The 14,087-nt window shown below is 40.4% G+C and overlaps 1 protein-coding gene across 1 annotated transcript; it reads left to right on the forward strand.

Annotated features, from left to right (window-relative positions):
* Positions 1-1,285: 1,285 nt before the first annotated feature.
* On the forward strand, positions 1,286-6,584 carry LOC121858177. The gene is made up of 4 exons (XM_042354390.1): positions 1,286-1,331; positions 1,790-1,962; positions 5,541-5,709; positions 6,207-6,584. Exons 1-4 carry the CDS (start codon positions 1,286-1,288, stop codon positions 6,311-6,313), a joined length of 495 nt encoding a protein of 164 aa, XP_042210324.1. The 3' UTR covers positions 6,314-6,584.
* The last annotated feature ends 7,503 nt before the right edge of the window (positions 6,585-14,087 follow it).

A 14,087-nucleotide genomic window follows, 5' to 3' on the forward strand; every position in this document is an offset into this window, starting at 1 on the left:
GTACGTAAGTGTTAAAAAACCTAATATTATTGATATTTTTCTTAATTATTAATTGTGTGTGCATACCACCATAAAATTAAGAAAATATTTTTACTACAACGTACGTATTGTGTCTGAAAAAGTGGAGTTTGGGGGTCGGCCCAGTCTCGATTTCAATTAATCCCATATGTTCCGTTGTTCACTTTACGCGTTTCGCGCTTTACATGGGCCTCCGTGGGTTCAATTGACCGCGTAAAGCGGGGTATTACTGTATATATATATATATATGGCTGCTCATGGAATCACTCCCAGAGAAGTAAAAGAATTTACCCTTGATCAACTGACATATGTTAGGCCACTGTATGGGGGCTTGTGATGCAACCCTCTACATAAGTATCATGTTGGTACCATCTTTCATTCATTGTGTAAAGTATTTCATGACATACCTTTGTGAGAGGCACAGGAATTACTGTACATGCCATGCTTGTCTAACTTTTCACTAATGCTAAGGAAACTGTTTATGAAAAGTTTTTATTAAACAATGAACCATCAAATTGGTCAGTCTGACATAACATGTACTTTCAGGGTGACCTGGGCACAACACTCGCACATCTTTAAAAAGCTTATCCATCTCACGGACTACTGGGCTTCATGTCAACATGTACCTGTGCCCTCCACTACCCCTCTACCCTCCACTATCCCTGCATCCTCCACCATGCCCCCACCCTCCACCATGCACAGTACAGTTGAAGCACTTGTTCAGTCTGGTATGCCTACCATGCTTCTACCAAAGGAACCAATTATCACATCAGCAATGACAACCAGGTCCAAGTCCAGGGCAGCAATAGCCTCAAGATCATCCAGAGCCAGGTCCAAGTCTACAACAACCACTGTGCAGTCCAAGGACAGGTCCACATCAACCACAGTGCAGTCCAGTTCCAAATCCACAACATACACCTTGCTGACCAGGTCCAGGTCCAAGTCTATAACAGCTATGGTTCCCACTGGGATCAGGTCCACACCAACAACAGTGCTCACTCGGTCCAGGTCGTCAATATCAAGGGTCTCCACATGGTCTGTGTCCCCAGAAACTCAGATGTCAGCAAGATCCTCAACTACTACCCCAACTGAGAGGCAGTCCAGCAGCTCTTCTCCTTGCCTTCTCTTAACACTCATAGGTAAATTTTAATTTTGTTATAACTATATAAAAATAAATACAGTTGAACATCTCTAGTATGCACACCTTTGGGACCAAGCATTTGGCAAACATTTGAATTTTGCAAAATAATAAAGACCGACTTATAACATGGGTGCAATGGACCTCAGGACCATGAACCCAAAATATCAGGCATGTTTGGAAAAAGAGATGATGAACACAAATTATTCCATTCATAAAAGGTGCTAATGACCATAATAGCTCAAGCTGAACATAAGTAGAATTTAATACAGTAGTACTGTATAGATATACAAAATATTATTTGTACTCATCACCCTAAGAGCTGGTGCATATGCTGTATAGTATATATAATACACCAAGGGATTGAAGACATCAATCCACCACTTGTGGTTTCTGTCAATTCAATCTTGTCTTTAAAACTTGTTCTGGTTACATTTTCTGACCAAAGACGAATTGATAAGCTGTATCACTTCTTTCTAGATAAAGGAGTGTGTTAAAGGTATAAACTCCTTCTCAAGCCAAATACTATACTGTACCTGTCTTGAAGATGCTGTCTCCACATCCCAATCCTTAACTGAAGCAGTGGCAAAGCATAAGCCCCGGGGTCCTTTGCATCCTTTAACCCATTCACAGTGATTGTCCGAGTGAAGTTTTCCTGCTCCTATACAGATGTGTTGTCCTCACTGAGTGGCCAACTGGAGCTCTTCTATACAACCATCCATGCCCATCTCCAGACTCTCCGCTTCTACGCATACTACACCTTCTCCCCTCGCCTACGACATTCCCTCCTGGTCACTATTGATAAGGTTGGTTCAATTTTCTGGTTTTACAGGAAATGACCAAAGAAACAATCCAGTGTGTTTTTCAAGATGCCTTTAACAACAACAGTAGTACTATACATGTACAAACCCAGAGATTTCAAAAGGTTGATTGCACATACATTATCGAATTACATAGGTACAAAGAAATTAAAGGCACATCATCAAAATTGCAGATAGGCCATACAGTTTTCTTATGGGTTTTGAACGGTAAGTAATTCTATACCGTTGAGTTTTCATATTTGTTCGTCATATACATTACTGTACAAAAAACAGAGAAAACAGATACAAAACTGACTACAAGAACAGTTACTATGACAAAGGAAAGACCAGGTTTATCATAGTTATATTTTCCTCTTAAAAGTGATGCGAGTTGCCATTGTGAGCTTGTTCACATTATATGGTGCATATGAAGATGATGTGTGTGCGTGTTCAAATATGCTGAATGTAGTTTAAGAATACAGTAATACCCCGCTTTACGCATTTTTTTTTACGCGTTTCTACATTTACGCTGTACCCCGCCAGAACCGGAATGTTCACTTTACGCGGTGCATCTACTCATATACGCGGAGAGCGGCTGGCAGTCATCTAGCGCCGCGCCATTTTTGGATTCAAACCTCCCGCCATGTTGGGTAAGCGCCACTAGTAGGTTGCGCAGTGTATGTCTTTGTTGCGTTATCGGTGACGTCATATGAAGTATCGGACTGTGATTGGGCCACGCAGCCTTACCTCCCTCCCTGCTATCTGTGATTGGTTTAATGTAATATGACGTGCCCTGCCGCGAGAGCAATGAAGCCCGTTGACCTACCCGCATCAGTTACACCCCTCCCGGCTACACCGTGTATATCGGTATCTATAGTTCCATAAGAATGGCTGCCACCGGACTACCACCACCACAGAAAAACCTTGCATTACCTGGACCCAGCCGCCCTAAGCCAAAGAAGATACGACATGCCCTAAGCTACGAGGTGAAGTACAAGATCATCTGAGAGTTGGAGAAAGGAACAAGACAGGTTGATTTGGCGCGCCAGCATGGTGTGAACGAATCTACGATCCGGATGATAAAGAACGATGCAGCCAAGATAAAAGAACACATGAACATCACAAAGTCTACAGGTGCTTCAATGATCAAGTATTGCCACAACAAGGTGCTTCTCAAGACGGAGAAGTTACTTGTGAGCTACTTGATTCGTCAGGCAAGACGGAACATGGCGGTCGACACGCGCTCAGTTCAGGAGTACACACACGAACTGTACGCAGCAGTGTCACGTAAGATGGGAATTGCAGAGCCCAAACCCTTCAATGCTTCCTCTGGGTGGTTGCACAGGTTTAAGAAGAGGAACAAGATCACCAACATTAACATTGGTGGTGAAGAAGCGAGTGCTGACCGTGTTGCGGCTAGGGATTTTCCTCCGTTCTTACGTGAGATTATGGAGGAAGGACAGCACACCGACGACCAGGTGTTCAACATGGACGAATCCGGTCTCTTTTGGAAAAAGCTACATTCCAAGACCTTCGTTGTCAAGTCTGCCAGCAAGTGTCGGGGCCGGAAGTTGCAGGAGGAGCGCATCACCGTCCTCTTTACCACCAATGCCTCCGGTTACTGTAAACTCAAGTTATCGGTGATCCACACAACCCGCAAGCCACACGCCTACAAGAACATGGACATGTCCAAGCTAAATGTCAAATGGCTGACCGTATGTAAGGCGTGGATGTTCTCTACTCTGTCCCTCTCCTGGTTTGATGACTGTTTCGTTCCCGACGTGAAGAAATTCTGTGAGCAACAGAATGTTCCATTCAAGATTTTGTTGCTGCTTGACAACGCACCAGGACACTCGCCCCTACTGTTGGATCGTCACCCCAACGTATAAGTGGTCTTCCTTCCTCCCAACACTACGTCATTAATCCAGCCCATGGACCAAGAATTAATCTGCAATGTGACAGCTGCATTCTCTGCAAAGAAGTTTAAGCTCCTGAACGACTATACCAACACCAAGGATGAGATGCGTAACCTGGGCGACGAGGACGAGGAACAACAGTTGGCAGAGCAAGAAGTTCTTGTGAAACACTTTTGGAGGAAATTTAACGTCAAGAAAGCTGTTGACTTCTTGGTGGAGGCATGGGATCAGCTGTCTGTAGCAACGGTTCATCACGCATGGAGACATGTGTTGCAAGGTATCCCAGGCGGGAGGCAATCCCAGGTGGGAGGCAGAGTCAATCTGTGACTGGTGAGGTTCAGACTGTTGCAGTAGCAGTGGACCTTGCCAGAGAAGCTGTGCAGACTGTTACAGCTGCAGGCTTCTCCGAGACCACCAACGACGACATTATGAAGGTGATAAGGGATCCTGATGTGACTGCCAACGAGATGTTAGAAGACGATCACATCAGTGAAGAGACAGGAGGTGCGTCATCCCGAGAAGAACACAAGTTAACGCATGGTAATGTTAGGGGTGCCATCGAGTGTGTAGTGAAACTGAAGCTCCTCCTTTCCGACGACCCTAATGATAACCGGTATGAAGTCTTCACTCCCCAGCTGTTGCAGACTATGAAGCCCAACATCAAGGTGTATCACGACAACATCAACACTAGCCGTCAACAAAGCATTACCGAGTTCTTCGCCCGCAACCCACCACAGCCAGCCCAAGCCAGTGATAGTGACGGACACAGTGATGATGACTTTGAGGGATTTGTCGGAGGCCCTGACAAGTGTGGATGACAGTGATGGTGACTCACCTGAGGGCCAGTAGCCTGCCCTCTGCCTCGGAACCAGCCTCCATTCCCGTACGCCGACCCATTTCTTCTACTAACGAAAGTGTTAAACCTAACCTTGATTTTTCCTAACATAACCTAACCTTACGTAAGTGTTAAACCTTGATTTTTCCTAACATAACCTAACCTTAGGTTAGTGTTAAACCTTGATTTTTTTTTTCTAACCTAACCTACCATGACATGTGTGTTAAACCTTGATTTTTCTTTTACCTGGTACAGTATATTATTCTCTTATTGATATTTCTCTTCTATATTATGTGTGTGTGCATACCATCATAAAGTTAAGATGTTATTTTTACTAAAACGTACGTATTGTCGGGAAAAAGTCGAGTTTGGGGGTCGGGCCAGTCTCTATTTCAATTAATCCCATATGTTCTGTGTTCACTTTACGAGGGCCTCCGTGGGTTCAATTGACCGCGTAAAGCGGGGTTACGCTATTGTAAAGTGTGGCTTAGATATGTCCAGCTATGTTGAGTGTGGCATAGATGTGTGTTCAGTTATGTTGTGTGTGGCACAGATGTGTGTTCAGTTATGTTGAGTGTGGCATAGATGTGTGTTCAGTTATGTTGTGTGTGGCATAGATGTGTGTTCAGTTATAGTGAGTGTTACCTAGATATGTGTTCAGCTATGATGTATGTCTTCGGTATGTTGATAGTAATGCTCCCTTGATGATATGAGGAGTACAATGTATTATTTTGACAGTATGGGTTGTAAAGGGTTACCTTGACAGCCTGCATAGTCATATTTCCTTGACTCATTGACAAGTGTGAATAAAAATGTAATGCATTGCCTTGCAGGCATACGAGAATCTGGTGGTAAGGATTGAGAAGTGCTGCCAAATAGCCCATTGTCTGAAGGTGGCTCATGTTGCCCATCCTCAAGTATTTCTCGTGAGACAACTTCCTCGACCGCCTGTCTTGTTCTTGTTCCCTGATGACCAAGATAATAATGATGAGCAGTCTGATGGTAATAAAGGAACTAATGTGTTCCAGTACTTATTTTTTGTTTTGAGAGGGATATTGTTTTAAAACTGTTCACATACAGTACACCCCTGTAAATGAACACACAATGCATACCTACTTGTACTGTTTTACTATACAGTACTCATGCATGGCTGTATACTACACATGTGCTTGTCGTGTTTAACATATGGTGCATACCTGCATGCACATGTGCTTTTTCATGTATGCACACATACTTTTAATAATTATAGTAAAACTAAAGCATAGTCAATATACTGTATCTCAAACTTCTCAATTTAAGAAAAAAAAAACATACAAACTCATTTACATAAATTCCCAGTGACACATAACAGTACTTGTGTAAATGCCAGGACACAATTTTTGCAATGACTTGTTTTACTTCCAGTTACAGTATTTAGTTAATGCCGCTGTTTGTTGCTAAAATTACCATCTAAATTTATGATATATAGTATTACAGTATAGTGGTGTCTTGTCTTACAGAATCTCCCATGCATAGTCCCCCAACATTCAAACAAGAGAACTCCAAGTTATGTGCAGAGACTGATGCAGCTCCTGGCAAGAGGCAAAGAGATGAACAAGTAAGTTAAAAATTAAATGTTTACTTGCTCAGGCCCTTAATGATGTTGCATATTGCATCAGGTTTGTTTTCTATTACAGAAGTATTTTATTCTGATTTCTTTTGTCTCTACCTTTTTTGGACTGACTGCAACAGTAGATCATACATGAAACTGAATTTTACATGGCTTCAGTAAACTCACATTTTTTTACACATGGCTGCATCCTTAAACAGGTCACATAATTGTGAATTCATTTCACAGTTTTATGAGAGTACTGTATAAGGATCAGGTTTTGGGAACCAAAGACCATCCAGTAAAGGAATTACAGACAGGCCATCTAGATATATACAGGATCTTTACATTAATCCAGCTAGTTTATTTGCAAGGTTCTCACAATGATAAAAAAACTGTTACTCCAACATAAACACCCAGGTCTTTCTCTAGCTAGTTTCAGTTAGGGAAATGACTTCTTTATGTTGGGACACGTGGTGTATGAATGTAAAAATGTTTGTGTGTGACTGTGTGTCTATACAGTACTGTACTGTATAGTTTTATGCTGCAGTGTACATTTTAATGGAGATTTGACTTTAATCAATAGATGGCAACCATCAAGTACTGATCTGTACTCGAGATGCACCACACCTCCACCATGCCTCATTTACATACATTATAATTTGCTTGGTTGCGAATCCCATCCTTAGATATCATGAATAAATTGCATCACTATTAAGATCTTATTATTTATAAATAATAAGTACATGTAATGTTTTACATTACTTTAGAAGCAAAGGTCTGGCCTGGACTTCATATTATACATTCTCTCTGTGATTAATGACTGTTCATTCCAGCCATACAGTCCACTTAGCGAGTTGCCTAACTTTGACCGGGTTGAGGGACAGGAGACTGCACTGCACAGCACCTTCTTAACAAACTGCATTCTATCATTAAAACTGAGCAAATGCATCCGACCAATGAGTAGGTGGTATCCACCCCCTCATGAAGGCCCAGAATATAGTGCAGGACCATTCCCTAGGTCACCCACACCTTCCAACCAAATTTAAGTTCTCTGACTTCAAAACTGTCAATCTGTGGGTAGGGAGGATGTGGTCCTAGAGGGAGAGGAGAGTGCACAACCAGCCCCTAGACCACCTGCATCCCCCCTACCAAATTTCAGCTCCCAACTTTTAAAACTGTGGAAATGCTTAAGGAACATACAGATACACAATGTATTTTATACTGTATATAGATTAATGAAGAAACATATGTTGAGTACAGTACTAAATATGATTTGATGTAGATTGGCTTGTAATTAGTGGTGGGACATGTCAGTGCCCCACTCCATGGGTCTACTACAAAAAAAAAAAATTACCACAAAACTCTGTTCACCTAGAGATCTGCATAAATAGAAGCAGAAAAAATCTTGAATTTCCATTTTTTGCATTAATGCAAACTGTGCCCTATAAAAACATGTTGCACAAGGGTTTAGTGTCACAATTTATTGGTGCTGAGCACTTCTGGGAGGGATAGATTCCCTGGTAACGAGACGACGACTCTCAAAGCCGGAAAAATATCCCTCGTCCCCGAAAATTTTCCAAGTAACAGAAAATGTTCTCGGAAGTTCAAGAAATTGCCCATTATATCTTCTCTTGAACCCGGAAAAATATACCTCATTCCCGGAAGTTTCTGGGTAACAGAAAAATTTTCTCGGAATTTCCAGAAAATGCGCCCTATTTCCATCTCTCAAACCAGGAAAAAACTCCCCATCCCCGGATTTTTCAAGAATTTTCCGGGTATTGGGATTTTTTTTTCGTAATTTTCCGGAAAAAGTGCCCCTCAGAAAATCGTTCCCAAAGCCAAGATTTTCCGGAAAATTCCGGCTTTGGGAAAAATTTTCTTAGAAAATTTCAATTCCGGCTATCGGAGAGTTCCGGGTTTGAGGGATTCCGGCTAACGGCGCTATAACTGTATTACAAAACATAAGCCTATCGAGCAGAAAATGTTTCCTATTCCCCTCAAAAAAATTTACAGGAGATTAAGTGTGTCCATAACACAGGAGAACGAGGATGTGAGGGGAGAGGAGTACGGTCACCTCCATAAGCGCCGTCGGACTACCCGGAAGAACAGTGCCATCAAGGCACTGCACAGGCATATCTCCGTGTCCTGATGAAGAAAATTAGTAACCACCAGCAATGATCCCCATGCTATCCAACCATCTGACAACAGTGATGAGGATACACTGTTGTCAGGGAAGGCAAATAATGAACAGAACAGTATGCTACTACCAAGTAAGCACAACATTGATCAGGTTCTTGTATATGGATGGTAAGTTATTTTAATAATGGATGTTAATACTATACAGTATTCCCAAACTGCTGATCACTTCATTATTACAATACTGTACTGTACAGTACCCGGTATTATAATTTTAGGAATGAAAACTATGTTTTCTTAATAATGAAGCTCAATACTGTACTATTCAGATTTTTACTTTGTCTTGGATATCTTTTGTTTGAAATTGGATTTTAACATTATTCTTCATAAAGTTTGTAGGGAGATGTTCATTGCCTTTACACAAGTTTTAATCATTTTATTCTCCGTTCACTTTTATGTAACTAATTTAATAAACAGTTGTTACTTTTAAAAATGTTTTAATATTTCCCAACTAATATTTTGATTGTTCAATCTTATGCCAAAATCACAACTTTATGACGAAGTTATATAAATAAAATATACCTTATGAATAAATGTGTTCACATACAGTAATATGTCATGACCAGATTGTGGTATGAAGGTAAAACAGTACAGAGAACAATGTTACTTCACCTCTTGCATCTTACCCATTGTTTTGGCCACCCAGTATAAGCTGCATAGTCCCTGTTATAATATACTATAGTACTATACTATACTCCACTAGAAACATATTTCTTCACCTACCAGTGATCAAAAGTGGTTTCATGAGGAAGGTCTAACTCCTGCCTCCGCAGCTTTTCCCACAGGCAGAGAGACCAATGTAAGATAATTTTCTTACATGTATGATAACTTTAGACAGTAATATATTCCAAGAAAATGGTAAGTAACAAGGACACACTTTTCCCATAGACTTAGTGTTAAGCCCCGTCCACACGATCGAGCAGTGCCCGGCAGGCTTTGCCCGTTTACCGGGCAAAGCCTGTGTGTTGTTGTACACACAGGGGTGGTTGGCGGCAGTCATAGTCGGGCGCCAGTAGCAGGCAGTGGCGGGTGCGGTACGATCACCATGGTGTGTCGCAGGAATAATCGCCGGACAGTTAAAGCGAAGAGCATAGCGTTGTGTACTATAATAATTGCTGCTATGTGCAAAAAGAAGAACCAAATGCAGAAAAGGGAATGGTGCAAAGAGTGGTTAGGTCGAAGAAAAGTATTGGGAAGTCATGCCACGATTTTACGTGAACTGCAAGATGGACATGAACAAGACTTCACCATTTACATGAGAATGGACCCCAACACCTTTTACAAACTTCTAGCGAAAGTGGAACCATACATAAAAAAAAACAGGATACCAATATGAGGGAGAGTATATCTGCAGAGGCTCGTCTAGAGGCAACACTCGTATATCTTTCAACTGGGTGCACCTACATGTCACGTCACTTCACTATAGAACAAGGATATCAAAACAAAGTTTGTCTCACATAATACCTGCAATTTGTCAAGCCATGTATGAAGCACTCAAGGAAGATTACTTGCAGGTGAGATTTGTAGTACATAAAAATTCATTGAATAATGTTAGAATTATGATATGCATAGATAGGAAGCTATGGAACTAGAGTGAGGAGAACGGCAGGAACGAAGAACACACACGAATGTCCTCATTACATAATACATAAACAATCTCCCATTTATTGTCACGCCAATAATGTACATTGCATAAGCTTATTTGGTTATACACTGGACATCTGGACCGAGCGAGGAACATATACGTATCACATTTGCAGTACTTACAGTCGTCGCTCCATATCAGGCAGCAAACCACCAGGCAGGCGGACCATGATTTCACTCAACAACGGGCACGCGCACTCCGCTGGTTTGCCCGCCAATTTTGCCCAATAATGGGCATTTAGCGCGTGCCCGCCGGGCACTGCTCGATCGTGTGGACGGGCCTTTATAATTGAGGGATGCACTCCGGGCCAATCTCGGACACATTACAGAAACCTCACTTAACTGAATGTGAAAGACATACAAATTAAACAAACACAAATGTATGGGTCTTCACCAATATAAAACCAAGATTACATGGAATATCATTCAATACTTCCTGACTGGCTAAACACGTGCAACTAAACCAGATTTAGCAGTTGGACGTAACCTTGTTACTTTGAATACTTGGCTGGTGGTGATATTACCACATGACATTGATTCTGGCTTTGCCTTAATATAATTCAACCCTTTTAAATATATACCCTGTACTGTGTTAATCTACAACACGAAGATGCTGGAAAACCAGCTTTTTAAAGTGAGACAGATTGTATAAGTATGGAAACACAGAAGACAGAGCATTCCACAGTTTGGCTGTGTGAAGAAAGAAGGATGCACTATAACGGGTTATTCTAGTGTGACCGACATCCACAGAGAAACGGTGGGCACCACGGGCAAGACGTGCATTACGAGCTTACGGCCTTGCCGGCGGTACACAGGATGCCAAATCCACCGAACATTGCCCGTTAAAGTACCTGTAAAAGAGAGTGTGTGTGAAGCAACATTGCTGTGAAGAGAAAGGGAAGAAAGATTGTCGACTAAAGGAGGAGTGTTAAGACGAAATGCCTTTGATTCCACCCTATCTAACAGTTGGACAGAAGATAGCAGTACTCCAAGTTAAGACAAATGAATCCCTTATATACTTGAAGCAATTGCTCAGGAGTGAAGTAGCTATGGCATCTGTACAGCATTCCCAACTTTCGGGAGGGAGCTTTAGCTATGTTAAAGATGTGTGATTTCCAGGACATATTGGAGAAATGGTGAGGCCAAATGACCTTAACAACCCTGCTACTCTCTCTGTAGAAACACAGACAAATTTTCTATTCCAACATGTTAAAGATCCAACTCACTGCAGAGGGGAGCAAACACCAAATCCGCTGGACCTCACCATAATTAACGAGGAGGGTATGGTGGTCAAGCTGGAACACTTAGCCCCGTTGGCACCAGTGACCACATAATGTTGTCATTCGGATTTAACTGTGACTTGGTTCATGACAATAGCAGCCCAAGGTTCAAATATTACAAGGGAAATTACAATGGGATGAGGGGTATTCACTGGCCTGGTTCACCAAGACATAAGAATACAGACACTACGCTGAATATCATAGCCAATAAAGTGAACTATTAGATTGACAAATACTGTATATACCCAAGACCAAACCCATTGGCTCCAGGAATGCAAGGAGACAGTTACACATGAACCATGAGGTGATTGACTAAGTTAAGAAAAAATCTAAAATTTAAGACATGAGTTAAGACAAATGATGAGCAGGACAGGAGAAAATATGCCAGGACCCAAGCAAAATCAGAGAGTAGAAGGGCTGAAAGAGTTCCAAATGCGTATTGCAAGCGAGGTAAGTCAAACCCAAAGGCTGTATACCGTTATATAAAATCAAAATTAAAAATGCATGTAGGTGTATCAGATCTGAGGTTTGAAGATGGTACTTATCCAGATTCTGACCAGGACAGGGCTGAGGCGCTGAACAAATTCTTTTCCTCGGTGTTCACGAGAGAGGATGCGAACAATCCTCCTGTGTTTGAGGAAAGACGGTTTGACAGCGTTGACCCATATTGTATTCTCAGAGGAGGGTATAAGAAATAAATTATCAAAGCTAAATGCTCAGTGGCAAAGAGGATAAAAGTATAAATTTTCTTATATTAAAAAATTAAATAAAGTACCCCTGTACAAGGATTTGCAATTTTCTCAATATTAGTTTGGTGATTTGGTTCCGAACAGCATTTCTTGCATAAACAGCAAGTTACCCGGTACAAGCTACTGCTAAATTCTGATTTACTAGAGAAGATGAACCAACCTATCATAGGTTAGTAGGTTACCAGAAGGTTCCTTCATCTTATCTCTAATAAATCATATACAGTACTTTAGTAGTAACTGGTAACTTGTTCCTGTGAATAAAACAATCCTGTCAATAATGGACTGGTTCACATAGTTTAGTGTTCAGAATGGAAAAACAAAAAATTGGCAGAATATTACCAATACTGAAAATCCTCAACCAGTGTTGGGGGATATTCTGGAGGCAAGAAAGAAATTTGTCAAAACAAATACCCGGCACCTTCTTCCTTTCTATAATCATAAATATGAATACCTAAAGGGGAAGTGGTACAAGAATCTACAAAAGCTATACATACAGAATATTTATACTTGAATTCTACATTGTTATCCTGGTAATCTGTTCAGCGTTTCAGTTTCCAGAATCATTTGCACATCATTTATAGATTCATTTCTTGGTAAAATTGTAGATTACAGCAACCAAAAAATCTGATAAAAAAATGTGTTACCTAACCTAATGTAATATAAGAAACTGATCATAGAAAAAATAGTTCTATCGATCGAGTGTAGTGAATTTCCAAAATTCTGGGATTGCTGTTTACTGCAATATATTACCCATTTCTTTGTGTCCTCACTACAGGAGATCCATCATCCTGGGTGACCACTAATGGGCTGTGTGGCAGCTCTTGAGATCAGTATGAAAGCTCTCTTAACCCTAGCTGGATATGATCAAGTGTGGCAAAAAACACTGGACCTCACACCAAAGAAGTGTTCCACCTCCCAGAGGGATACACCCCATTTCGTCACCAACCCGGCTCGTCACCAATATCAAACCCGTTTCGTCACCACTAACAGACCGTTAGTTGCTGGTATTAGTGACAAATTTTAAGTTATTATTTTACACGAATAAAAATTACACATGTATACAGACGACTCATGAATTATTGTTGTTATTATTATACATAAATATTAATTATTTAATACAGAAAACAATTAAATCATTGGTAAATAAACAAAATACAGAACTGAAGGTTATTTCTTCTTCATTGATTTTGCAATTACAACTAATTGCTGAGCACAAGCTAAAATTGTGACAAACAAGTCCATCTCTGGAAACTGTTGGATGAATATGAAGAAAAAATATCACCACTTCTAATTTCCTAAAAAATTTTCAGTGTCTTCTTCCAAGCTTGCATGAGTATTAACAATGTTTTAATTTTTTTAAATTTAAGTCTTTCACATATTGTTCAAGTGAGATGATTGAAAGAGCAATAACATTTTTATTTTTGTCTTTAATAAACTGTCTTAGTGAGAGGCTTGCATGATTCAATGTATTGTTATACCGAGGCATAATTTTGTAATACAATTTTGGGTAATTATATAGGATAACCCTTGAGCAAAATTGATTGAAAACAATTATAAAAATGCCGGATTTTCATTGCTATATTATAGTGGGCACTGTAGTTTGTGGAAATACGTTAAAAATTAATATTTTTAAAATAAACACTACTTAACATTTGTGGGAATGAAGAACAGACCTAACCAACCAAACCAAACAAACCTACCAAACCTTACCTAACCTTTTCTGGATGCAAGATGATACGGCCGCATCAGTGGTATGCAGCCCTGGCGGGTTAGTCCTATATATTAACCCCATTTTTTTAATGTATGTGTTTTGGTTATTTTTTATCCCAAGCAACAGTTATTTTGGCAAATTTTGTTTAAAATTTTGTGTATATATTGATGTATTAATTATGTAAGAATTTTGTATTACACTAGAAATGG

This window comes from Homarus americanus, unplaced genomic scaffold, assembly GCF_018991925.1.
Source record: "Homarus americanus isolate GMGI-L3 unplaced genomic scaffold, GMGI_Hamer_2.0 scaffold29898, whole genome shotgun sequence".
Classification (NCBI taxonomy): domain Eukaryota; kingdom Metazoa; phylum Arthropoda; class Malacostraca; order Decapoda; family Nephropidae; genus Homarus; species Homarus americanus.

Bases quoted from the DNA above. Each gene is read 5' to 3' on its own strand.
- LOC121858177 (XM_042354390.1), top strand. From the start codon at position 1,286: ATGGGTGCAATGGACCTCAGGACCATGAACCCAAAATATCAGGCAT. The intron at 1,332-1,789 runs GTTTGGAAAAAG...ACCCATTCACAG, and splicing joins GAACCCAAAATATCAGGCAT to TGATTGTCCGAGTGAAGTTT. The intron at 5,710-6,206 runs GTAATAAAGGAA...CTTGTCTTACAG, and splicing joins TAATGATGAGCAGTCTGATG to AATCTCCCATGCATAGTCCC.